This window comes from Phasianus colchicus, chromosome 9, assembly GCF_987193195.1.
Source record: "Phasianus colchicus chromosome 9, bPhaCol1.hap1.1, whole genome shotgun sequence".
Taxonomy (NCBI): domain Eukaryota; kingdom Metazoa; phylum Chordata; class Aves; order Galliformes; family Phasianidae; genus Phasianus; species Phasianus colchicus.
Window position 1 is genome coordinate 24158206 of NC_143444.1, and position 25460 is coordinate 24183665.

The 25460-nt window shown below is 48.8% G+C and overlaps 4 protein-coding genes and 1 long non-coding RNA gene across 7 annotated transcripts; 2 read left to right on the forward strand and 3 right to left on the reverse strand.

The window, feature by feature from the left end:
* Window positions 1–8: 8 nt before the first annotated feature.
* On the reverse strand, window positions 9–9989 carry LRRC41 (leucine rich repeat containing 41). Its single transcript, XM_031601795.2, has 10 exons — window positions 9583–9989; window positions 9405–9491; window positions 8938–9008; window positions 7031–8198; window positions 5368–5613; window positions 4767–4931; window positions 4100–4198; window positions 3491–3613; window positions 2498–2573; window positions 9–966 (listed from the first exon to the last, which is right to left on the reverse strand). Exons 1-10 carry the CDS (start codon window positions 9689–9691, stop codon window positions 732–734), a joined length of 2379 nt encoding a protein of 792 aa, XP_031457655.2. The 5' UTR covers window positions 9692–9989; the 3' UTR covers window positions 9–731.
* UQCRH (ubiquinol-cytochrome c reductase hinge protein) lies at window positions 9990–11482 on the forward strand. The gene is made up of 4 exons (XM_031601839.2): window positions 9990–10122; window positions 10226–10249; window positions 10394–10555; window positions 11216–11482. The coding sequence occupies exons 1-4, from the start codon at window positions 10081–10083 to the stop codon at window positions 11246–11248; spliced, it is 261 nt and encodes an 86-aa protein (XP_031457699.1). The 5' UTR covers window positions 9990–10080; the 3' UTR covers window positions 11249–11482.
* A 464-nt stretch (window positions 11483–11946) lies between these two features.
* Window positions 11947–15854, forward strand: NSUN4 (NOP2/Sun RNA methyltransferase 4). 3 transcript variants are annotated; one of them, XM_090146623.1, is made up of 6 exons: window positions 11947–12582; window positions 13140–13335; window positions 14078–14232; window positions 14407–14561; window positions 15075–15199; window positions 15388–15854. In XM_090146623.1, the coding sequence occupies exons 1-6, from the start codon at window positions 12303–12305 to the stop codon at window positions 15659–15661; spliced, it is 1185 nt and encodes a 394-aa protein (XP_090002749.1). In that variant the 5' UTR covers window positions 11947–12302; the 3' UTR covers window positions 15662–15854. The 3 variants fall into 3 exon arrangements, with proteins under 3 accessions (XP_090002749.1, XP_090002748.1, XP_031457688.2); XM_090146622.1 differs by having other exon boundaries at window positions 11947–12578; window positions 12929–13335; XM_031601828.2 differs by having other exon boundaries at window positions 12305–12582; window positions 12929–13335; window positions 15388–15850.
* LOC149916878 (uncharacterized) lies at window positions 13275–13829 on the reverse strand. The gene is made up of 3 exons (XR_016469299.1): window positions 13803–13829; window positions 13601–13679; window positions 13275–13364 (listed from the first exon to the last, which is right to left on the reverse strand). It is a non-coding gene; the product is annotated as an uncharacterized LOC149916878 (long non-coding RNA).
* A 144-nt stretch (window positions 15855–15998) lies between the features above and the next one.
* On the reverse strand, window positions 15999–24029 carry LOC116234295 (vitamin D3 hydroxylase-associated protein-like). Its single transcript, XM_031601809.2, has 15 exons — window positions 23835–24029; window positions 22904–23017; window positions 22431–22574; window positions 21500–21633; window positions 20916–21122; window positions 20477–20517; window positions 20018–20142; window positions 19752–19877; window positions 19476–19573; window positions 19234–19333; window positions 18714–18757; window positions 18249–18288; window positions 17620–17728; window positions 17283–17428; window positions 15999–17193 (listed from the first exon to the last, which is right to left on the reverse strand). The coding sequence occupies exons 1-15, from the start codon at window positions 24027–24029 to the stop codon at window positions 17068–17070; spliced, it is 1749 nt and encodes a 582-aa protein (XP_031457669.2). The 3' UTR covers window positions 15999–17067.
* Between the last annotated feature and the right edge of the window lie 1431 nt (window positions 24030–25460).

Consider the following 25460-nt stretch of genomic DNA (forward strand, 5'->3'; position numbering starts at 1 on the left):
TCATTACGTTATGAGTCTTAATTCTGTTTTTATTATAAAAATGTTACAAAAAAAAAACAACTATTCAAAGCCTCTGAAAAAAAGATGCAGACAGTGGATAGGGGCAAGACCAGTCATTTTTCCAGATACCTTGATAAATGATTGCTAAGAAACAGCAGAGTATTTGTATGCAACTTTTTTTATATGGTAAACAAAAGGTTGAAGTGGGGAGCTTTAAGTTTTTTTTTCCCTACTCATTGTAAGTGGAGGGAGAAGTTCTTATTTAAAGGATCACAGACTAACAGAATGGCTGAGGTTGAAAGGGACCTCTGGATGTCATCCTCTTCAACCCCAGTGCTCAGTAGCTGCATCACCTAGGTGTGCTGGTCAGGGTCCATATTCAGACAGCTTTTAAGTGTCTCTAGAGGTGGAGATATTTATGGATATGATATTGGGTACAACACGAAATCCGTACAAAAACCCCAGTCCAGAGGTCTGCAGGATATCACAGAAGCTTATTTAGTGTATCTGTCCCAGTTAAATGGAGAAGATAAGAGCTTAACTGGAAATACCCAAATGGTCACCTATATCACTTTACTGTGTACCTCTTCAGAGGAACAGAAAAGTGACAAGAACTGTTCCCTGCTTGAACCAGGAGAAGAAAACCGCCATATGTGCTGAGATAAGTTTTAGTGGCTGTGGACTGAAGTGTTTCAGTTCAAGCTGATCAGCATTCTCTTGCCCTGTGTCCTTTACATGACACTGATGTAGTCAGCAAAGGCCTGAGAAGAGTCCCATGAGTCATTGACCACACTGCACACTGCTCTGAGACGCCGAAGTGCTTCTTGAGCTGTTTCAGCATCCTGATCCAGCCAATTTTGAAAGAGCCGTAAGTGGGTGAATTGAATCTTTCCCCCTCTCTGCTGGATGTAGCCTTCCAGCTTCTTTGTGAATTCCAGGAGCCCATCAGGTTTGATGCAATTTGAGCTGCCCAGAAAAAGGAGAACAAAAAAAGTCACTAAGAGTCTAGGCTATAATTTGAGCAGTTACTGTTCCATCTAATAGTTGTCTATGTGAGGATGTTTCAATGCCAACTTCCCTCAGCAATACAAAGCGTGAACGAACCATTAATTTAAACTGGGGGAAAAAAAAACCTCCTGAAACACAACAATATTAAGGGCTGGAAGTTTTTAAAAACTTTTTAACTGTGGGAGGAAACCATGAAACTTACTCTCCTGGCCTCCTAATGCATGACTGGAGTAGTCCTCATTATGACCTTAAAATCCTGTTGGACTCAAGCTTCTGTCATTCCCCGTCAGTCTCATAGCAGCTGACTAGACCAAAGGGGCTTAACCCAGTCCACAGTTCCCACTGCAGCCCTCAGCAGTAAGGGATCATTTCTCTCTTACAAAGTGTGGAGAGGAGATGTCAGATCCCCATGTTTCTAGATTAAAAGATCATTTCTCTTGCATAGATGCATAAATAGAAAGTTTCACAAGATTTCATCCTGTGAAGAGCACATAATAGCCAAGTGGAGATGACAATTTCAAGATGCCAGACTGCTGAAAGGATGGCTATGGTTAGATTCTCATGCCTGTGTACTCCCAATAAGCTGAACCTTTAGGATGTAAATGTAATGTAAATGGCATTAAAATCAAGTAAAACAGTTAGTATTGCAGACATGCCACCCTCCACCTGCTTTGTGAAAGTTACTGCCTGTGTTTATGGCCATTCAGGCTCAAAAAAACAAAAAAACAAAAAAAAAAACCAGCAGTAGTTCAGGTTGAAAACCACAGAATCACAGAATCACAGAATTGCCAGGGTTGGAAGGGACCTCAAGGATCATGAATCTCCAACCCCCCTGCCACATGCAGGGCCACCACCATTCCACCTAATGCTAGACCAGACTGCCCAGGGCCCCATCCAATCTGGCTTTGAACACCTCCAGGGACGGGGCATCCACAACCTCCCTGGGCAGCCTGTTCCAGTACCTCACCACTCTCTCCGTAAAGAATTTCCCCCTGACATCCAACCTATATCTCCCTTCCCTCAGCTTAAAACCATTTCCCCTTGTCCTGCTGTCAAAGAAGATGAAAGGAATACAGAAGCATTCACAGGATCTGACAGTGCTCTCTCTGTGCTGGAGCAGTGGGAACAGAGCTGTTCATGCTGATGGCTATGAATAAGTGTAGGTAGATACATTAATTCTAACCTTAAGAGCAAGGAGGGTGTGCAGTAGCCCCTCCCAGGGGAGCAGAAAATGAAAGCTGCTTTTAAGATGGAACTTTGATTCATTTATAAATGTGACAGTGCAACACCTCAGGGAGCATGGCTTGGCCTTAGTCACTGGAGTTCCCTGAGGTTTTTAAGTGCTCACTGCAGCATCCTCTAAGCTTTTCTTGTGCATGGGTTCTCTTAAGCAAAGAAAAAATCTGTTCAGGCTTTTATTGCTGTTCTGAGCCTAGCTGAGCTCTGGACATCCTGAAACAAATTCAGTGTGTTTAGAGCAAAAGAATACCTGACATCCAGTTGGCAAAGAGAAGAGGAGGAATCTTCAGAGAAAATATCTGCCAGGGCAACCAGCCTGTGATTCCCTAAGAGGAGAGAAATACAGCTGTTAGTTCCTAGCTTGCATCTATCTTAAATATTTGAATGGTCAAGGGGCTGAGATATTAATGGAGAAGGGAGGCTGAAAGCATGCATGCCCAGCATAAAGGACTCATCTTCAGTTTATCCTTAAAGAGATTTAGCCCTCTTAACACTGAGGTGGTGGAAATATTTGCTAACATTTCACTAAAAAAAACCCTGATTTTGTTTGTTTTAAGAGTCAAAATGCAGCTTTGTTTTAAAAATGGACAGATGCCAAGGTTTAAACACAAATCTCAATAATAAAAATGCATTTCAGGTGATCCCTTTTGTTTCATTAAAAGATCAGAAAACACTTGAAATGCTTTTCTCAGACACTTCTACTTGGCCTATAATCCAAAAAAAAAACCAATTACTTCTGTAAATTCAGTTCCACAGCTTTGACACAAACTCTTCCTTTAGTAGGTCCTGTCCTTTCAGTGGCCACTAAGAATTTTTAAAGCTTCTGAAGCACAAAATACCCCAACTGAAGCAAAAATCTGTGCCTCTGGATGAGAAGCAGTGCATCTGGTGATGCATCTGCTGCTGGGTCTGTTCCTGTTAAAGCATCTGAAGCAGATCACTCACTGTTCAGTTGCATCTGGAGTCATGCTGATACCTGCTTTTGCCACAGAGATAAGCAACTGTAACGCTCGTGCAGCACCTGGGTGCTTTGTACATTGTTGAATGCAACTGAAATTCTTCCTGCAAAAAAGTTACCTCAGCCCCCCCTCGCTTGGTGAACTAAGTGACAAAATTGATGCTGTTCATGCAATATGTTAAGTTAAACACTAAGATCATGGGCTAGCAATGGTACTAACTACAACTTTGAAGCTACCCCCTGCAAAGCTGGTCTAAAGTCAAGGCTGACATCTATGGTACGCACCAAGGCGATTCCCAGGCAGTTTGAGGCTCTTCAAAGATGAATTTCTCTTTACTGTATTGATTATTTCTGACAAAAACTCAGCAGTGCAGCTTTCAAATAGCCGGCAGAAAGAGAACGTTATTTCTATGGAAGAAATGGATTGTCAGTACATGTTAGTACTCCCTTTGTGCTTAATTATTCCACAATTACATCCTACGGACAGCTCCAGACTTTAATCTATTTGCAAGAACAAAGCTTCCCTGGCAGCAGACCATGTATGAAAGCACTGCTGTTCCATCAGTATAAAGATGGCAATCCTCACACCAGGGAGGTGACTTTGCCAGCTGACCCAGTTAAAAGCTGATCTGCTCTGCAGGTTAAAAATCTTTGTTTTATAGCCAAGTTGATGGACTCTCCCCTAAAACATGTGCCAACTTTGCATCTGATCTTCTTTGCCCTGCTAGCACAGAGAGTCAGACTTTCCCACTCTTCCAGCATCTACAGATCTATCCCTGAGACACCTGACTTTTTAGTTAACATTGCACATCCAAATACCACCTCCTAAGTGTCAGTCAAACACAGTCAGCTGCAGCACCTTTCCAGGCACCGGTGCCCGGGAGTTTGCTGTACCTTGTAGCATGGGATCCTGAAGCAAAAGCAGAACTTCTTTCTGGTGATCAGCCAGGTTCACATCGTGAAAGCTCAGCTTCTTCAAGTTTGGATTACACTCTAAAAGCAAAACAAGTTCTCAGATAAAGTACTGTCTGGTCTTAGGATAAATAAAAAACAACAACAACAACAACAAAAACTGATGTAACTAACAGCTAACACCCAGAAACTGTACTGTGGATAAACTGCTGGATTGTGGATAATTAAAAAGAAACCCATCCTGTTGTGCAGGATCATCCACATGTTCAACAGAAAAACTGGGATGGCTGGCACCCATTTTCTTTTCTCAGGTAATTCCAAGGATTTCTGCACTGAAAGAACACTCACCCAAGCTTGTTCCAAACTAAAAGAACATGGATGTGAAAGAGCTTAGAGTTTCGTTGTAGGAGGCTCAGGTACCTGAGCAACTAAAGACTGCTGGCAGATGTGCCCCAGCAGCTTGTGCAGTGGAAACACTGCCAAACTACAGCTGGGCACAGCAGAACTGCCAGCGAGGGCTAACTAAATCAGGCCCTGGCAGAGTCCAAGCTAATTGACAAACAAGCAGTGATGCTCCAGGGATGGGAGATTGCAGCAAGGTAGTTATTCCATGTATCACAGTGACACTACCTACACATTAGCAGAATACCTTTGAGTGCCTGCAAAAGGAACCCAAGCTCCAGAGACGAAGGCAGTGTGGCACTGTCAAGGGACAACTGCTGAAGGGACTTTGATGCCTTAAGCACTGGCAGCAGGAATGCAGTGTGCAGAGGCTCCCTGGGGAATCGGATCTCCAGCTGCTCCAGGCAGCACTCTAAGACAAGGAAAGAAAAAACAAACAATGAAAGATATTGGTCTGGAGTACCTGTCTTCAGCATAGTTAGGTCCCGGAGCAACCAAAAATCTGTGTGCCCTTCTATCATCTAGGTTGGTAGGAAGAGCAGACACTCCTAAAGAATTTAAAGACCTGGTGGGTACATTCCCTGTGGGCTGCATGGACAGTCATGGCTAGCAGTTTAGTCCCAGCCTTGTACAAAGCTGTGCTGTAACAGGTTGGCATGCAGCAGCAAGATGCTTTATCAAAGACTCAGGCTCCACAAGAGCACATCATAGACTGGGAATGACAGTGTGTCACCATCTCAGTCAGAAAGGGGAGGCTGTAATCACTTAATTACATGTCACTGTGACAATGCAGAGTTCAGCTCATTTACGTGCCACATCCCATTCATTGCTCAGAACCAGTTTCCTACCTGGGATTTCTGTATCACTGCAGCTTGGATTCCCCTCTGGCCTGTTTCCCTCCAGTTGGTTTTTAAGGTCAAAGCTGACTGAGAGTGTGTGGAGCCGGGGAAAGACACTCAGGATGCAGCGAACAAGCTCCATGCAGGGCATGTGGGAAAAGACATCACTCACACGCAGCACACGGAGGCAGCAGTCCGAGTGTTGGGAGAGGGCCCGGAGCCCAGAGAGGATGCAGAAGATGTTAGCACCCAGGCCTGGAACAGCATTTGTAGAAAATGGAGTTAGACGTGTCTGTACAGACACCAGTGCACACGTAGCTGGAGCTATACCAACAGTGGAACTTTCAGCCCAGTGCCAAGCAATGGAGTCAAAGACTGAATTCACAAGTTCCTCCTAGGTACTCTATCCATACATGCTTAAGTTACAGGATCAGCTATACACACGAGATGGAGATCTAGTTCTTTCCTTCTCCCTCTCTGGACAGTCTTTCAGCACAAGGCTGTAGGCTGTTTTCAGATAGGTGAGGCCCATTCTCTCTTGCTAGCATTTGTCTTTGTACAAACATTTGCTGAAACGCAGAGCAGCATGCAAACATCCAGTTCTCCTGGGACCTGGCACTGCCAAAGAAATTCTTTGCAACTGTATAATGCCCTATTCCAGAGTTACTCAGAAATCAGACTGGTCAGAATAAAAAGAATTATGTTTTACCTGGACTTTTGTCAGTCTGTGTATGTCCCACATGGCTATAGCACATCCCTGTTTCTCACTGTATTGTCTCTCCCAGGCAGAAAGGGTGCAAGACCAAAACTGAGCATATTCAGGGGGGTTGAAACTAGCTGATCATCATAGTCCTTTTCAACCCAGGCCATTCTGTAATTCTTTTTCCTTCTGCTAGTAAAAATTAATGCAGGAGCCTTTCATTGAGTCACGAATAAAGGGAGAAATCCATATTGCAAAAATGGACCATAATATCTTTGAGGATACAGAATTATGCAGTTAGCGTTTGACTTTTAAGTGTTTTGCTTTGGTCTTTTGCAAAGATCAGCACTAAAAGATACAAAACCAGTAAGTGACACATTTGTGTCCAGACCAACAGACATACAAAATTATCACAGGCCTATTTTCCCCAGTTCAGTACCCACAGAGCTTCCTATGCTTCATTCTCTGCATATCACCACTGTCCATTATCAGTCATTCATCCTGTCACTCACCCAAATGGGTTTGTGCATCCATGTGGAAAAATGCTCAGCAGATTCCTTTGAACATTCCTGGAAAAACCTGCAGGCTCAGGCTCTGCCACAGCTCCCCACAAAGAAGGAGGAGCCAGTATCTGACCAGAGTTTGGTTTGCCACCCATTCTGTCTCTGGGCCACCCCATCTGTCCTTGTGATCCTACTGAGCTTCCATTACATCTCCTTTCTCCACCCATGATGTGCTGTGCTTTTGCAGCTGCATGTTTTCATCTCAGTACCATTTCAAGACATAAAGATTCCTCTCATATTCCTGACTGTCTTCTAGCACTCGAGCAAGTCCTCACTCTCTTTGAACATCTCTGCCAATGCCATTCTCAAGATCAGGAATCAATACTCTTACAACGCTTGTTTCAGTAAAAAAATAAATCAGTAAGACCATATCACAGCTGAAAGAAAACATCGTCTTCACACCACTAACCATTGTAAGACAGAACCAGATTTTCTAAAGACACCCAGGAACTTAGCAGGTTACTCAGAGTCCGACACGTGTCACCAGTCAAAGGAATGGAGAACAGTTCCAGCGTGGACACACTTCGGAAGCGATGAGCAGCTTTTAGAGAAAAGATCCCAGTAGATCCTCCTCTTCTTTTACAGCCAGCGTGGCTGCAGCACGGAGATCCTGTGGAGGAACTAGTCCAGTTATCAGCGTTTTCTCCCTCTGTTATGGTGTTTTGGTCAATTGACACTGAGCTGTCCTCTCTAGCAACAGTAAAAACAAAATCATACAGGTCATCCAGGTCAGCACAAAGTCCCCTGCTTCGTCTGAGGCAGCGGCGTTTCTTCCCTACTGCAGATTTGATCCGTCTGCGTGACTTTCGAAGAACAGAGCGATGGGACAGCTGTTCTGAGAAGCAAGAAGACCCTCCTTGTCTGCTCGTGTGGTCACAGCACACCTTGATGTTTGCCTCCTCACATGCTTGGTTCTCCAAAGAACAACAATTCAGTCCAGAGAGGGCAGTGTTCTGGCCAGTGCCAGCCACTGGTCCATTCACCTCTGCTTGCATATCAGCCTTCTCTAGAGCTCTAGGGGATTCCTTCTGGTGCTCACCATCACTCCACTCCCTCTCACTGCAGCAGCCCTTCTCAGGTTGCTCTGGTGTTGACTTCTGGCTTTGAGCATCGCCCTCCTCTCTGCAAAGGCCACACGGGCTGCTGTGATATGTAAGAGCATTTCCTGACCGCCAAAACCCAGCACTCATGCTCAAAATGAGAACAAGAAGAACTGTGTCAGGCACGGGCCAGGCACACATGGACACGTGGCTAACAGAGCCATGGTGAATCAGCCAGTGAAGGAGTAAAACCAGTGAACGCCTGATGGAGTGGTCAGAGGAGAGGAGGTGCTGGAACTTCAGGATCCGCAATGAGCCAGCCAGGTTCTCAAGAACTTTTTGGTTGTGCTCTGCAGCGAGCTCCACCGCGCCCTGCAGCATGTTGCACAGAGTGAGCTGGCTAACATGAGGTGAGCTGTGGAGCAGCGGTGAGAAATGATGGTCATTGAGACGCCAGTCAGAAGAAACATCCAAGACACCGTGAAGAACATTTGAGAAGAATGTTTCAAAGAACTTCTTCCTCCAGCAGGGTATATTCTGCAATTAAATCACCTTAGAGTCAACCAGGATAAAAACTACTCAACAGGGCCAAAAGTCAGCCACCATCTTTCTCACTCTCTTTGAATCAAATTATTACAAAGGTATACACAGTATCCAATGAAGCTACAGCTAGCATAGCTAGCTTCCTAATTCTCAACATCCTTCCTCTGAGTATTTATTCAAAATACAGTGCTGCTCCCACTGTTATCTTTTCATCCCGCTCTGGCCTAATTTATACATAATCAGTAGTTGGAAACCAAAGCTAAATCACATTTCTGCCAAGTAAAGAACACACCATCAGGAATTTTCTTCCCAAGAGGCCATGGGTAATTTAGTGACCATTCTTCTGTGATACTGAATTGGTGAAGCTTCTTTTGTTTTCACATGTAAAATAATTCTTTCAAAATTCCCTCTCTTCTGTGTTTTCTAACACATCGGCACAGTTTCTGCACGTGTGTTTTTAACCATGATACAAGATACTGTTTCTACCTTCTGTTCCCCTAAAAACTGCCTCTGTAAAGACAGAGTTTATTCTTTCAGCACACTTACTGCAAGTGATAGCAAGGCTGTGTACAGTTCATTTCTCACAACAGACGCTTATTTCCCATAATTATTCTTACACAAGAGCCGTGCCTTGGTCCCAAGCTCTACAAACACTTACAAGTGCCAGCAGTGCTCAGCAGATGTGGCATGCTTGAGTAAAACCAGAACCTGGGTGTCAACGCAGTTTTCTCACCTCTGAGTTGGGGGGCCTGGTTTTCATCACGTCGTCCCACAGCTTGCGCCAGATGGGCTGCGTGGACAGCCCTGAAAAATGAAACCAGGTGCTCTCAGCCCTTCTTCCCCAGCTGGAAGCCCTACTCAGCGCTCCCACAGACACAGGCAGGCAATAGAAGTAGGGGGCATGCAGGGTCAGACTGGGACGAGGAATATCTTCTAAATTCATCCCTCAGAGTGCGATGAGGTAAAGGCTTGAGGTGAATCAAATGAACGCCTCGTGCTCCTGCCTGGAGCATCCCTCTGGTTGGGCTTCTCTCCAATTGAGTTGGGGTCCCTTCAGTTTGGGGTGCATCCCTCCCCTCCGGGTTTGGGGGACTGTGACCCCTCTAGATTTGGAGTTACCTCCCTCCAGGTTTGGGGCTGCATCCCTCCAGGGTTAAGAGAACCCCCCAGGCCCGCCGCCCCGTCCCCCTCCCCTCTTACCTGCTCTCCGCGCGGCAGCCTCGGCTCGCTCCAGACGGAACACGGAGAGCAGCGGCAGGAGCCCCCGCAGGAGGTGTCCGGGCAGCGCTGCGGAGAGCGAGAAGGAGACGGCGGCAGCGTGCGGGCAGGTCCAGGTCCCGCTCCCAGCGCCCCGCGCCGCCGCCGCCCCGCGCCTTACCCCAGACGTCGGGCTCCAGGGCCGCCATGCTGCGGCTCACGGCCGCCGCGCTCAGCGCCTGCAGGCTGCGCGGCCCCTCCGCCGACATCGCATCTCTCGGCGCCGCCATCTTGGGAGGGGCGAGCCACGCCTCCCTGCTTCCACCGCCATTGTGGGGACGGTCGGGGAGGAAGAGCGGGCGGCCATCTTGAGAAGGTAGCGAAGGGATTCCCCTTTCTCACGCTAGGGCCGGGCAGGCCGGCGTACCGACGGTGGGCCAGCAGACAGAGCGCTGCAGTGAGGGCGAAATACGCCCAGCTACAGCGTTGTGATTTCTGAGGGGGTGGGAAAAAAACAGAGAACCGGCAGCCATGTTGAGGAGGTCAGGGGTGAGGCCATGTTGGGAGGGGAAGCGCTAAAGGCGGGAAAAGGTCAGGGAGCGTTTTTGGCTCACTTCCGCTTCCGGAGCGGAGAGTGGCACTTCCGGCGGGTGACCCTGGTTAGTCCTCTCGTGCCGCCATGGGGCTGCGAGACACCGTTGTTCACGCCGGGGAGCCCGAGGTGAGCGGAGCCGGGCGGGGCAGAGCGCGGGGAGCCGCTGTGGGCCGGAACGAGGTCTGGTGTCAGGGCGGGCGGTAACGGCTGTGCTTCGCTTTGTCCGCAGGAGGAAGAGGAGGAGGAGCTGGTGGTGAGTCGGGGAGCGGGGTGCGAGGGCCGGGGAGCACGCGGCGGGCTCGGGCTGCGGGCCCTGGCTGCCATCCGGGCTCAAGACGATGAAATCTGAGGTAAATCGCCGCCCTTCGGGCTCTCTGCGCTTATGGCGTGCCCGCAGGACCCCCTCACCACGATCAGGGAGCACTGCGAGCAGACGGAGAAGTGCGTGAAGGCCCGGGAGCGCCTGGAGCTGTGCGATGCGAGGGTGTCCTCTCGGTCCCACACGGAGGAGCAGTGCACGGAGGAGCTCTTCGACTTTCTGCATGCTCGGGACCACTGCGTAAGTGCAGCGCTGCTGCGTGGCACATCTCAACAGTTCTGGGAGCTGAAAGACCTTCGGCTGAGCTCCTGAGCATAAAGGCAGTCCGGGTGTGAGAATGGGTTGCTGCTGAGTCGTGGCAGAAGGAGCACTTAAGAGCTGTGGGCTTAATGCTTTTCTCCCTGAAGGGAGGTGGGGGTCAGCGTCTTCTCCCAGATAACTGTGATAGGATAAGAGATAACAGCCTTAAGTTGTGCCAGGGGAGTGCAGGTTGGGTATCTGGAAAAACTTATTCACAGAAGGAGCTGTGATGCACTGGCACAGCTGCCCAGGGATATGGTGAAGTCACTGTCCCTGGAGGTGTTCCAGGACTCTGCAGATGTGGCACTGAGGGATGTGGTCAGTGGGCATGGTGGGGTGGGTTGAGGTTGGACTGGGTGATCTTAGAGGTCTTTTCCAACCTTAATGATTCTATGACTTACCTTTTCAAGCTTGAAAGCTTTGTAAGAAATCTAGTTAGTCTGCTTGAATTAACTTGTTGCAAAAAAATGAGGAGTGCAGATAGGGCCATGTGCATTGGTGACCTGGAGAGCCAAGAGCCTGGTGGTAAAGCTGTGATGGTTCCCAGCCCTTTTGTACTTGGAGAACTGTCAGTTACTGAGCACTTTGTCTCCTTTCCAGGTTGCCCACAAACTCTTCAGTAAGCTGAAGTGAATGCAGGAATGACTGTTCATCTGCTTCCACGGTCCATCAGAAGAGCCTTGTCGGTTGCACAGTACTGCTTCTGCCTGTTTATTGCCAATGTGAAGTACAAAGTGGCTTCTTGGCAGTGACCGAGCACCAGAATGTCACTGTGTCTGTTTTCATTGAAGATGTGCAGCTACACAAAAAACATGTGAATGTTCTGTAATTTTCCATATTAAACATTTAAAGTTCCTGTGGAAATGCCCTCAGTTTCTTTCATAGTTCCTGTAGCGCTCATTTGTACTCGTATGGAGTTATGATGAAAGTAGTGAGGCTCAGACCTCACCCCACCTGCTTGTATCTAGAAGAGACTTTTTCTCCCTTGTAGTAATGTCCTTCCTGTGCACCCTTGATGAGCAGAGGCTGGTGCCATCCCACTGATAAGAACTCATCTGTTAGAGCAGCAGACACCACTGAACTTACGACTAATGCTGTTCATTCAGTGAGTTGTGAATAAATTGGTCTTTCCAGACACAGTGCTACCCCAGAGGAAGGGGCGACCATTTTCTAGGAGGCAATATGATTCCTATAACACACTTCAGCCCTGTGAGCCATGAGGTGATGCCATTCCTGTTTAATGTGGTTTCAGGGGAAAGCATTCAGCTGCCCCTATTGCTAGCAGAAGTTGGAGGAGACTGTTGTTGTTGTGGCCCAGAGCAACTGTCCATGGGGCTGCAGGTGGGCACAGTGGTGGCGCCACATGAGTCTGAATGGTGTCTGAGTGGTGCTCTGGGGCACTGCTGCTGTAGTAACACTGTAAGCACCAGCCCTTTCTGCTGACCTGGGGCTGTGGTGCAGTGAGGTTGAATTCTCAAATCACAGAACATCCAGAGACAGGAGGAGCCCTAGGGATCATAAAGAGCAACCTATCAGTTCAGGCTCTGCCATTCTGCTTCAGGGCAGGAGGTTTAACACCAGGAACACTACAGGGCTGTTTCCTTGGGCATCAAATACTTCCTCAGCTCTTTCACCAAGCAAAACGGCACATTTAAATGCGGCTGCTATTAGTGCAGCAGTAGCAGCAATGCAATCCTTTTGCTGGGGGTCTTCAAGCTCAATCATTAACGGCTCGAAACAGCTCTATTCGTATAGCTGTAAGGTCCACATCAGGCCGGCTCCGGTTACCACGTTCCCTCGGCAGCCTCGGACCCGAGGGAGGGCTGGGAGCTCCGGTCCCGCCCCGGAAGGCGCTGCTGAGCGCAGCCATGGCGGCACGGAGCGGCGGTGCGGCGATGCTGTTGCGGAGGGGTCCTGTGCTGGGGCTGAGCCCGGTGCCTCGGCGGTACCTCTACAAGAAGAAGTGGGTGAGAACGGGGGGGAGCTCCGCGCTTGTTTTCTTCCCTCCGATCCGTTCTCGCTGTGCCTCTCCCATCACACCTCCTTTTTCTGTCCCTCTTTACCCCCCCAGCTCTGTTACTTCTGTCTCCATCTCATCCTCTTTACCCCCCCCAGCTCTGTTACTTCTGCACCCTTTTCCCTCTCCCCATTACACCCATGGCAGCTCTCATTGCACCCTCCTGCACCCCTCACCCCTTTTATCCCAGGTTACACCCCATACGCTTCTCCCTGAGCCCTCCTGCCTTTCCTCTCCTAAATGCTCCGGGTTTTGGGCTCCCAGCCCCTTCACCCCTTGGATGTCTCTTTCCAAAGGCCACCACCTCCCCGCGCATCCCAGCCACACGCCTGGCACTGCACCACTTTGACACCACTTACAGCCTGCAGCTGCAGGAGCGCTGGCCGGCCGTGCGCTCCGCAATGCTGTGCGAGCAGAAATACGGAGCCCTGCTCAACAACTTCGCCTCTGCCGACCTGATTGCCCAGCGGTTGGAGCTGCTCAGCGCCACCGATTTTGTTTCTGAAGCTGCCAGAAGGGCGCGGTGTTGGCAGGAGAATGAGAGTGTAGAAGTGGAGAGGAGGAAAACTTCCCTGGAGGGGTCTGGTGGAGATGGGATGATGGTGCCAGCACAGACGTCACCGCTGCTTCATGCCTCTGTCAGCTCCAACATCAAGTGCTACACCTTCCCCAGGGGCGACATCTCACGCTTCCATCCTGCATGGTGAGATGGTTCTCCTGCTTCCTTCATCCCTAGTGCAGGCACGTTTGGCAAAACAAACAAACAAAAAAACCCCACCATTCTAGTTGACATTAATGGTGCTGGTATTACCCCAGTCAGGGTAATGCTTTACTGACTGCCCCATATCTGGAGGTGCTCAAGGCTGGGGTGGATGGGGCCCTAGGCAATGAGAGCTGGTGGGGGGGCACCCAGCCTATGGCAGAGGTTGGAGCTGACTGATCCACCCATAAGGTCCCTTCCAACTTACCCATGCTACGATTCCATGAGTCTGTGTTTCTATAACTGTTCCTGCTACAAACCAACATTGCCAGTTGTAATGCTGTAATCTATAATGTGATAGAAAGCACAGCAATAGTAGTGGGGTGGTACAGTCCTAGGCTACAGCAAATGAGAACAGGCCCAAATGCAGCAGCTATGGATACAGAAACAAAGGAAGAAAAACTTCTTACCTTTAGATGTTCTCCAGAGAGATACTCTCACCTCCACTGCCAGCCCTTAAATGAGGTCTGGGAAGGGCTGGATCCTGGCTCCACCCCTTCTGGTCACTCCCCTGGGTTGGCCCTGCCTTCCCACCAGGTGCTCCATCACTGCTTCAAGCTGTGACTTAGCGTTTCTGCTGCACCAGTGTCAGGCTGTTAGCACCAGCTCCTTTTGGCCATGCTCATCTTAGTTTCCAATTGTATTTTTTTCCCTTGCTTTCTATATGCAAAATGGTGGTTTCCAGGCCAGACTCTCTTGGGATCCTCAGCTACTATCTCATGGATGCAGCATCTCTCCTGCCCGTTTTGGCCCTCAATGTGCAGCCAGATGACCTCGTCCTGGACCTCTGTGCAGCTCCAGGTGGCAAGACATTGGCTCTGCTGCAGACTGGGGCTTGTGGTAAGTGGAGGACTTGTTTTTCAGCCATTCTGTTAGCAAAGCTGAGATGGAGAGAGTGCAGGGTACATGATGATGCCTCTCTGTTCATCTTTTCTGCTTATAGGAGTTGGTGTGTTGTTTTTTTTTTTTCCAGAGTGAATTTCTCAGCATGCTGTTTCCCATCTCTCACCTCAGGGCATCTGGCAGCCAATGATGTCTCCATTTCCCGAACAAAGAGGTTGTACCACATTCTCAAAAGCTATGTTCCCAAAGAAATCAGGGAGACTGTGAGCATTACATCACACGATGGAAGAGACTGGGGAGAGCTGCAAGGTGGAACTTTTCATAAGGTGAGTGATTGGAAACCAGTGAAAGAAATCATAGAATTGTTGTTTTGAAAGGGACCTTAAAGTCCACCCAGTTCCAGTCCCTGCTGTGGGCTGGTTGCCCCCACCAGCTCAGGCTGCCCAGGGCCCCATCTGACCTGGGGCACCTCCAGGGATGGGGCACACACAGCTCTCTGGATAGCCTATGCCAGCACCTCACATCTAGTTTAGTTTCTTCCTGTTTCAGAGGAAGACAGCAGCTTACCCAACAGTGTAATTGTATAGTTTTGCATAGCCTGATATGCTGAACAAGAGCTAAGACTAAGCCAGATATACAGTAATATTTCCTTTGGCTGTACCCTTCCTCCAGGATCTGGGTATCCTGAGTTGTACTTTTATCTGGTGGCATAAGCTAGGCAAGGTGCAGAGGGCTGCATTTGTCTGCCTGGTGTGATGGAAGTATTGTGTGAGGTGAATCTGGAGGATTTCTGAGACAGACCAATGCCCAGAGCTGATGTAGAATCTGTGCTGCTGCAGGTCCTTGTGGATGTGCCCTGCACAACAGACAGGCACTCCGTCATGGAGGAGGAGAACAACATCTTCCACAAAATGAGAACCAAGGAGCGTCAGATGTTGCCAATGATGCAGTTACAGCTGCTGATGTGAGTGAGCTTGAAACTGTTTTGTTGCTGTATGTATTAGCACTGAAACCTCTTCTTACTTACACATGCCTAATCAAGAGCTCTCCCCACCCCATATGGGTTATTTGCTGGCTTCCTTATTACAGTGCTGTAATCCCATACTTTCCTCTTCCTCCCCTGATGGTATGTTTGTTCCATTCTGTCCGTAGGGCTGGGATCCTTGCTGCCAAGCCAGAAGGAGAGGTGGTGTACTCCACGTGCTCCCTCTCTCAGCTGCAGAATGAACACGTGGTCGAGAGAGCCATAGACATTGCAGAAACCCAGTTCAACATCACTGTTCACGTTGAGGACCTGAGCCACTTCAGGATTCTCTTCCAGGACACATTTTGTTTCTTCTCAGGTTGCCGACTGGGGGAGCTCGTTCTTCCTCACCTCACAGCCAACTTTGGGCCTATGTATTTCTGCAAGTTACGCCGAGCATAAGGGATGGCAGATCTGGGCTTGGGGAAGCTCAGCTTTCCTCACTGTACATCTCTGGGCCATCACATTTGGAACTGATGTTTTTTCCCCTTTGCTGGCTATCATGAAATACCCTGAATGTCCAGGGAAAGCATATTTAAAGGATATTTATTTTTCTTTTTAAAATGTCCCAGATGAGCTAAATTGTTTTCATCTTATATCAGGATAATAAATACTGCTGTGGATGGATCTCTGGCTTTCTCCAGGTCTCTACTCTCCTGTCTGCTTTGAGAAAAAGCAGATTAAGATCCTGAAAGAAGAGGATCTGAAGAATGTTCCTCTGCTGGGGTTGGAAATACACTCTTGATGGTGATGCTTGAGGTCTGCTGGTGGAAAGAGCTCAGTGCTGTCGAGAGAGATGTGTTGCCATCTCCCACTGACAGGCAGAGAGGGGTGTGAGCACTGCAATGCGTGCTGGATGCTGTGTAATGGCCAGTGGGAAAGTGTATGATTTTGGGTAGTAACTGCACTCATATGATTGTATCCATCAGTGGAGGGTTACTCAAGTTTATTATAACATTTTTATTTTTGTGGGCAGAATAGTGGTGCAGTAGATAGACATGGATGTGTTCCATGCAGGGCTGTTAGCCACATAGTTGCATCCTCTGCCAAGCAAGAAAACACTACTGAGTTTTGGAATCCTTTTCCCTTATCCTTGCCCTGCTTCTTGCAAGAGGCTGCGTAGATGGAAACGGAGGTGACCACCCATCCATATCCATCCTTTCAGGAAGGTGCAGTTCATGGATTGTTGATCATTTGAGCTCAGCATAAGCCAGTCCTGCCCGCTACGTCACATCTCTGACAAGACAAGTGTTGGTGTGACTGCACAGTGTGCTGGTGGGGAATGCTGGATAGTTGTGGTTGTTTTCAGCCACTGGTGCAAACGGGGAAAAGGTGAACAAGAAGCAGAGGAAGGGAGGTCAGGTGTGTTGTGAAGCTGCAGTGTCCTGTGGAGTCTTTGAATATTACTGTTTTTCTTCAAAGGAAGACTGTGATGCAGGCAAAATTCCCTTTAACAAAGAAGTTTGGTGCTGTGAAGTCTTCATCAGTGTGATGAAGTGATGAAGTGCTGCAGGCTTTATGCTGATGTTTTGGTCACTGCCTCAGCTGCTTGGCTATTTAGAGGTGAGTCCAGCGATGTCTCAGCCAAGACAGGACAAGAAGGCAGACTTACAGCCCTTGTAATGGCTACTGAGGAAATGGGCTGTGTCCTTTAACAGGATCTGTGCTTGTCACCAAGAAGAGGGGCAGGAAATAGCTTTTCTTTCTTCCTTCCCTCCTTACTGTAATTCTATGCCCTTCTGATTAAAAAAGAGAGAAGTGACACAGAGCTGACCCCTTCCCACCCTGCTGAGGTGGGACTGGAGTGGCTACACTGCTCTCTTTGCTCGGCTGAGGGTCTCCACCTCCTTCATGAACCGGAGGCACAACTCTTCCTGCCATGGCAATGCCACACACTGCACGGCCACGGGCAGCCCCACGGCTCCTTCCACAGCCTGCAGTGGGGACACAGGTGGTGAGGGGACGTTTAGGAGCTGCTGTTTTCAGTGACACCTGAACATCCACCACTTCCTGTGTCACATACCTGCTTCAGCATCCTGTCCCAGAGGTCATCACAGCATCCTCGGTAAAGCTTCAGCTCTTCCTCATCAGCCTCTGTCACCGTGCTGACAGGTACGACCCCGGCGGGGAAGTTGAGGACGTTGTACAGCATCGTAGAGGAGATGGCAGCTGAAAGAAGAAAAACAGACAATACATGTGGTCACAGGCTCATGTTCCTTCAATTACATCTGTGTTCTTTGAAGGCCTTGAGAAGCAGCTGCTGCTTGAAGATTAGATTGATTAGGGCCGATCATCCATGAGTCCCAGTCCTGTTACAAGGCCAGTCGTCTCCCCCTCCAGAGAGGGCAAAGCTCACTTACAGAGGAGTTTCCCAGGGAACCCTATGGTGAAGGCTGGCCCCAGCACAGGGCACAGCATGACATCCAGCTGCAGTTCCTTCCATTGGGCGATGAACTCAGAGCGGTACACCTGTGGGAGGAAAGGAGAGACATGCCAGGACCATTTCAGTTTCTTTGGAGTATGTACGGTGGAGGAACCCTTGCTGGGTCACAGTGCTGCCACGGCAGATAGAGGTCACTACTGACCCAGTCCTGAGGTCCCACTGCGTAGAACCACTTCTTGCAGTCTCTTAGTGCTGATATCCCCATAGGGAGACGGATACTAAAATCCAGTTTATAGGCATCTGTCTCCACAGCACATGGACAAAATATGGACAGGAATTGGAAAGGTCGCTCCTTAGCCAGCCCTGTTGCACTGGGACAACTGAGCATTGGCATTTGGGCATTGACCACTGTGCAGCCAGTGAAGCCTTGATTGGCTTGACCCAAAAGTCTCAGCTGTGCCATTCTCAGCTCTCTTTTGTGCCTTTCTTTCTGTCTTCTTCCCAGCACCCCACTTTCTTAAATACTGACACCTCCACAAACCTGGAATTTGCCCTTAAGCCTCAACTCATAACATGATGCTGGAGAGAAAAACCCTCAAAACGTACCTCTATTTGATGCTGATGATCCCACATCTCCTTCACTGACCTGTGAGTGGAAATCACAGCAACTTTTTATAGCCATTTTAAAGCATTTTGGTGAGGAAGAGAAAGTGCTCAAACAATTCTCCAGGTTGATAACCCTCAGTGATTCTAGCAATTACATAAAGTAATGTATCTTGCCCAATTTCTCCAAAGTTTCCTTTGGCATTTGGCCATACAGTTAAACAACAAATGTTTGGAAGATTTCTCTTCCTACCCAAGTCCCTTAATCCTTTTGGTAACACCAGGGACAGTGTAACTCCAGAGGAGTGGGGCAACAAGCTCTTGAAATCTGAAGCATCCAGGGCAGGACAGATCCTGCAGAAAGTGGGTCAGAACCTGTTGTGAACCCAGCACCATCCACCCCACTGCAGACAGAGGAGAAGGTGAAGTTCATTTCCACAGACATTCCTGCAGAGGATGCTGTCTTACCTCACGCCACACAAGGCGTTCAGATAGTCAGCCATGCGGGGAAACTGGGAAGGAAAAGAGTTGCTGTTAGGGATGTGAGGTGGGGTGCAGCACCTCCCAGCCAACATCCACTGCTGTTCTGCTCAGCCCTTGAGGGGGGGTGCGACACTGCTTAAAAAGGCTCCACGTGGCTCTTGTTTTCTTTGCTTCCAACCTAGGGATAGAGCTTCAAATCTGACTCCCCCTGCCACAGTATCCCAATGCATGAATCTGTAAGGAAACCTGGCACCACTAGCATTTGGAGAACCACTTGCTGTGGGCTCTGCACTATTCTTTCACAGCTCTTAGCTGGTCTTGTTCTTGTTTTTCTTTGCACTGGATAAACCCCAGCAGGATCCTAAAGCTTCCCAAATCACAGCATGTGCCTTGGCCTGAAGTCCCAGTGTTCCTAGTTGGAGGTGTATGCCAGTACCATCCCATTTGCAAGGATCTCAAGGCTTGCTGACACCACTCAGCTTTGTGAATGAAGCCAGGAACTCACCAGAGGTTTAAGAATCAGAGCCAGCATCTTCTTCCCAAGCCTTGGGATCCTGCAGAAATTCACCTGGGGTTTTAAGCTTGGATCTACAATATTTCCTGTACTGAGAGATACAGAGGAGGGGATCATGTCAGAGAAGCTGTTGGCCCTTTCTCAGAAAGCTGAGTTATCTCCTGTTTGGAGTGTGAAAAGAGCTAGTTTTGCTGTGAGTTGTGTTCATGGGCATGGGGAATGCTTCTACTTACAACACATCCAACCAAGCACGGCCTCCATCAGCAAAAAATGTTTTCAAAAACAGTTCAGTCATGACATGGTGGATGTGAAGTGGAGAAAAGAGCACCAGCTGCATCAAAACATAAGATCATGTGGCAGCCTGAGGATGTGAATAATTTCCATGGCCTGACCATGGATATACTTGTAGGCCTCTGCAGTAGAAGCCTCCCTGGGCTCCTCACACTGCTGGGCAGCCCATTGCAGCCCTTTGCCATCCCAGCCATCTCTGCTCCCATAGTGGTGCTCACCTTGTGCCCAGCTGCCTGAAGAGCCTCCCTGGTTTCATGCACTGCCCTCTGCATGCAAGGAGGCAATGGGAAGTAACCATCTGTGTCGTAGTATCCGATCCGCAGGGGAGCAGAGCTTGAGTACACCTGGAGCAAAGGAGACACCAGTCTGGTGCTGCCTTCCTTGCACGTTGGGGTGTCTCAGTCTGATAAACCACAAACCACAGCAGTACTGTCAAGATAACTGGGTCCTTGAGGCATGCAGGACCCTTGAGGACAAGGCTCACCTCCTCATTGAAAGGGATGGGGGGCACGGTGGGATCCAGCCGGAACATCTCCTCGCAGAGCAGTGCCTTCATGCAGAGGGCCAGGCTGTCCACATCCCTTGCCATCGGCCCCAGTGCACACAGAACTGGCATGGGATGAGAGAAAATGTCTGTGGTAAACAAAGGGGTGTGCCATCATGCAAGGAACCACTGGGCAATGAGGGGGGATGTTCTGGATGGGCCCCCCATGCAAATCTTGGCTGTCTCAGCCCTCCTCAGGCCTGGAGAATGACAGAAGATCTCAGGGATGACATAACTTCACTGAGGTGACCCCAGGGAGACATAGCAATTTGCATCTGGGCTTCTTGAACCTAGATCAGTGTCTGACAAGGCAGACAGAAGCAAACATCAGCCTCTACCACATTCCACTCTCCCTGCTCTTCACAGCACCTGGAGAGAAAAAATCTGAAATTCACATACCTGACACAATCCCATCGACTGGGCCACTTATTCCAGACAGACTGCAGGAAAAGAAAAAAAGTATATTGTTATTTCAAGTAAAAGCAATATATTCCCAACATGTCTGAATGCATTGTTAGTCTCCAGTTCAGGTCCTGAAATAGAATAAATTTGAACTGAGTAAAACAGAAAATCTTGATCAAAATGGTAACAAAAAAAAAAATCACAAACCGTAACAAATCTTTGTTTAAGCAAAAATTGTTCAATTTTGGAGCTTTCAGAGATTTAAGGACTGAAACTCAAACAGGTCTGAGTTTCTCTCACCAAAGACACCCTACATGAACAGGCAGCAGATGCATCTGCTTACTGACTCTTCCCTGAACATAGCAGGTAGGTGCACAAGGTGGGTGTGAGCTAAGAGTCCCCTAGCAGAGTGGGAAGAACAGACCCCAGCACCTACCTGAGCCTTTTGGCTGTGGGTTTGAGCCCACACAGCCCACAGAAGCTGCATGGAAGACGGATGCTACCACCGACGTCCGAGCCAATGCCTAGGAGGGAGCCTCCCCCTGCAATCAGAGCTCCCTCCCCTCCTGAGGAGCCCCCAGGGGTCTTCTGGTGGTTGAGGGGGTTCAGAGTCTGGCCAAAAATGAGATTGCTGCAGTCATAGCTGTGGGGCAAACCAGCAAGTAGGATGTAAGGAGCAGCCAAGCCCCTTGAGTTAGTTGTCTGTTCCTTGCAGTGGGCTTACATGGCATAGCCAACCCCTCCTTCCACCCTGTAAATCCTTCAGACATGGCTCGTTCCCATTAAGCCACCTCCCACTCACAAGTGCACTTGATTTCTGTTATGCCATGGTGGGAATTTTTCCCCCTTAATCTTATTGAAAAGCCATTTTCAGGTGAGCTGAGATTGTTGGCAACAAATGGAAGACAGATTTGTCTGGGAACATCTCAGGAGACAGGAAGAAGTCTGTCCCTAAAACCCACGAGCTACAGGCTGGGCTTTAGGTACAGGAAAAGAGACATTTCTAATGATGTATGTTACTTGAAGAGGGATTGTGGCACATTGGTCTTAGCGAATGGGATGGCCCCTTGTCTCTTCAGAACCTTGACTAGGACACTATCCTCCTTCTCTGGAATGCCAAGGAACTTCACGAGCCCACAGGTTGATAGATGCCCCTGCAGAAAGGAGAGGTGACAGTGGACAGTGGCAGCACAGTTTCCCTGCTGTTTTGGAAGGAATATCATAATCATGGAACAATAACATGGTTGGGTTGGAAGGGACCTTAAAGCCTATCCAGTTCCCTCCTCCTGCCATGGACTGGTTGCCCCCAACAAATCAGGCTGCCCAGGGCCCCATCCAGCCTGGCCTTGAGCACCTGCAGAGATGACCCACAGCTTCTTTGGGCAGCCGTACCAGGGCCTCACTGCCCTCTGAGTAAGATCTGGTGTTCCCTTTGGGGTGTACTAATCCACTCCCTTGCATGAAGGGCCAAGGATTCCCACTCCTATCATAAGCACAGTGCTGCCAAACACAGGGTTAAGGCTTCTCCTGAACCTATCCTTGCTCTTTTTCATGCTATTTCTCTCCACTGACATAGATGCAACATTGCAGGCATTCTTTGTTCACTTGCTCAGGATCAAACCCAGAATCCTGCTGTCCAGGTGAAGCATCTGCTGAATGTTCAGAGAGGGAATACAAGCCCTAGGCAATGACAGCATGGTCCTTTTTCTGTTAGCCTTGTTTTCTGGGTCTTGTTTTGGGCTGAGAGTCCTCTTAACTGTGTTGGCAAATCAGCATGGAGCTGATCACCTAAGAAATCATCAGGACTCAGCAGCAGCTCCTAACTGCCTGGGTTGCAGAAGCAATGAGATGTGGAGTCACAACCCCAAGCCTAGCCAGGTTCCCATGTTCATCCACTTCACCACCCAGCCCAGCTCATGATGGGATGTTTTATGGGCACTAAGGGAAGCACCTCGTGGCCAATGTGATCCTTGATGCTGACAGGAATGCCATAGAGAAGTCCTTTCTCCCTCTGCTTTTCTATTTCCTGGAGCTGCTCTTCACACTCTGGGATAAAACACTGCACGCAGTTTGTCTGCTGGGTCACTTCCAGGGCCTTTTCCAGACAGATGGAGGAAGAGGTGTTAGTTAAGAGCAATGAAATGACATGGCTGCATCCAGTAGCTAGCTGGATCTTCAAAGTGAGAAGCTTGGTTTGAATGGTAACCCCCTCCCCAGAACATCTGAAAGGGCTCAAACCATCTGAAGGGGTTATTTGGTGATGGGTATGACCCATTAGACAGAGATATCCCTGTCCTTCTGTATCTTTCTTCTGGTATCTGCTATATTAAAGACATGCCATAATCAGCAAGTTCTAGCAATCCCACACATCACAGCACAGATAACATAAGCAATTTGCTCTTCAGGATGTAAATAGGAACTCACCTTCTGTATGTAAGTGTAAAGGACTGTCCTGGGGGACAGAGACCCTTCCTGCAACCTTCCAGAGAGTTCCAGCAGGGGCAGGGACAGGATGGCATCTGTCTTGTCACTGGGGACCTGCAACAGAAAGATGAAGAAGAAAGTTTTAAAAATACTTGTAGCTGGTATGCTTTATCTCCAGGTATTATTATTATTATTATATTACTGCTGTAAAAACTGAGTTGATTGAGCTGGAACACGTGGAGAAGGAAATAGGGCAGGAATGAAGAGTGTTAGAAATGAGTACTGCAGAATTCAGGGCTGCATCCATGCTGGCTGGGTGGGTGCCTGTCTCATTCACACACTTGTCACCTCCTGGTTGCTCACAGGTGACATTGAGAGCCCTTTTTTTACATTAGTTAAGTTGGGTCAAATTTTGTGGGCAGTCTGAGAGGCCTCATTTGCTGGCAACCCTGGTAGAATTTCTTTTGAAGACTCTTCAAGAGCTAATCAGAACCCAGGTTTTACAGCCCAGGATACAGGCGTGTGGACAGATGTATTACCTTAGACTCAAGAAGAGTTATTGCTTCTACCATATAGGCAAGAGACATTTTCATCCCTAAGGATCTACAGGATTTGGACCAAGTGATTACCCTCATTGGTAATGACCTTCATTGGTTCAAATCCACCAGATCTTCAAAGGCTTTGTCACCTTTGTCCCAAATCTCTTCCAAGTGTAATTCACATCTCCCTGGCTGTAGGCTTTCACCAAATCTCATCCAGCTTCAGAAGATGTGATCTCCTTTCCTTCAAGGGCAGCTCTTGCTGAAGGCTGCCAGCACATCTCCCCTGGGATCCTTGTTATAAAAGCCATGGAGAGGTGAGCTAGGAGGAGGAGCTGAAGAACATGAGCAGACACCCCAGTGGGTCTTAGCTCCTCACGAGGATGGGTTACCTGCTCCCTGAACTCTTGGACAGCTTTTGCCATTTTCTTCACACCTTCATCCCGCATCCTTCGAGCCTCTTCCATCTTCTTCTGGATGTGCCTTTTGCCCAGCCATTTCCAGACCACTACAGCTGCTGTCGAACCACAGAGAAGGGCAAGAGCAGCAGCTGGAGCCAGCTCTGTCTCTGCCATGAGCCGTCTCATCACTTTGTGAGACTCTCTGGTCTTTGAGGATGGGTTGAGAATGAGAAGCAAGACAGGTGGGAGTCTCCCAGATCTGTTCCCAGATCCCAGTCTGTCTCCCCAGATCAGTTCCTCCTCCCAGCACCACTGCTGTGGCTCAGCAAATAGCTTATAAACCCAAAGCTGACCTATGCAGAGGTGCCTTCACTGGGGCATGAAGTGGAGAATGATTGACTGAAAAGTGCAACAGGTTAAGCATGCAAAGCTAGTGAACCCTGGCTGTATCGGGTTTATGCAGGCTGTCTGCACTGCAGGAAGTTCTCTGCTGGGGAGGAAGAGCTGTGGGATCTGCTGAACAAAAGAAGCAAGGAAATATCTTGGCTCCTGTTTCCTGCATAGCCTAGGAAGACAATGGAAGGAGGGGGAAAAAAAACACAGTTTGAAAGCACAAGATTTCCCTGCACAGAGATGAGGATGGTGTGATGAGAGGATGCATGTTTGTGGGGTACTTACTCATCCGCCAAGTTCCTTAAACCCATCCTACTCCCATAGCTGTCTAAAGCTGCTTCAGGAGCCCTATCAAAGAATCACAGAATCAATGAGGTTGTAAAAAAAAAAACAGTAAGATCACCCAGTCCAACCCCACCCCACCATGCCCACTGCCCACATCTCCACAGTTCTTGAACACTTCCAGGGATGGAGATCCCACCACCTCCCTGGGCAGCTGTGCCAGAGCATCACACTTTCAGAAAAGAAGTTTTTCCTAATATCCAACCTGAGCTTCCCCTGGTGCTCTCATCTCGGAGACAGGGCTCAGCACTGCCACAATGCCTGTGTGCACCAGAACAGGTGGGTCCATGCTGTGAATGAGTACACAGATGCTGAGGTGAGTTCCACATGGTTGCAGCCCAGAAGCAAAAGATTCCCAACAGACATGAGACAGCCAGTGGCTGAGAGTAGCACCTCTTGCCACAAGGCCACAAGAGCATCTCCATGCACTGAGATGAAGGCAAGAACTCAGCAGACATCAGCCCCTATGGAAAACATCAACAATCCTCTAAAAATAGTGTGGAATGGACAATTCCACAATTAACCAAGCTGTAACAAACTAAGCTAGTTATCTACTGTGCTCCTTTTCGGTGGCCGCCTTGCTTAGTGGGCATGGTGGTGATGGGTTGATGGTTGGACTGGATGATCTTAGCAGTCTTTTCCAACCTTAATGATTCCATGATTCTGTGAATACCCAAATCCTCTCCCAACCTCCTGGGATTTGTGCAAAGGCTTCCTAAGGAAGAGGTGTGCTCTTTGCACGTGGCAGTGACACAACCCCTGCACTGGGCTGTGCGGATGTGGGAGTTTATTCCCCTTGCTGAGAGGCATCAGGGCATTGGGTTCTCACATCCGCTCAGGCTCTGGGTCCCGTGCTCTGATCCTGCCCTTTAGACACTGCAA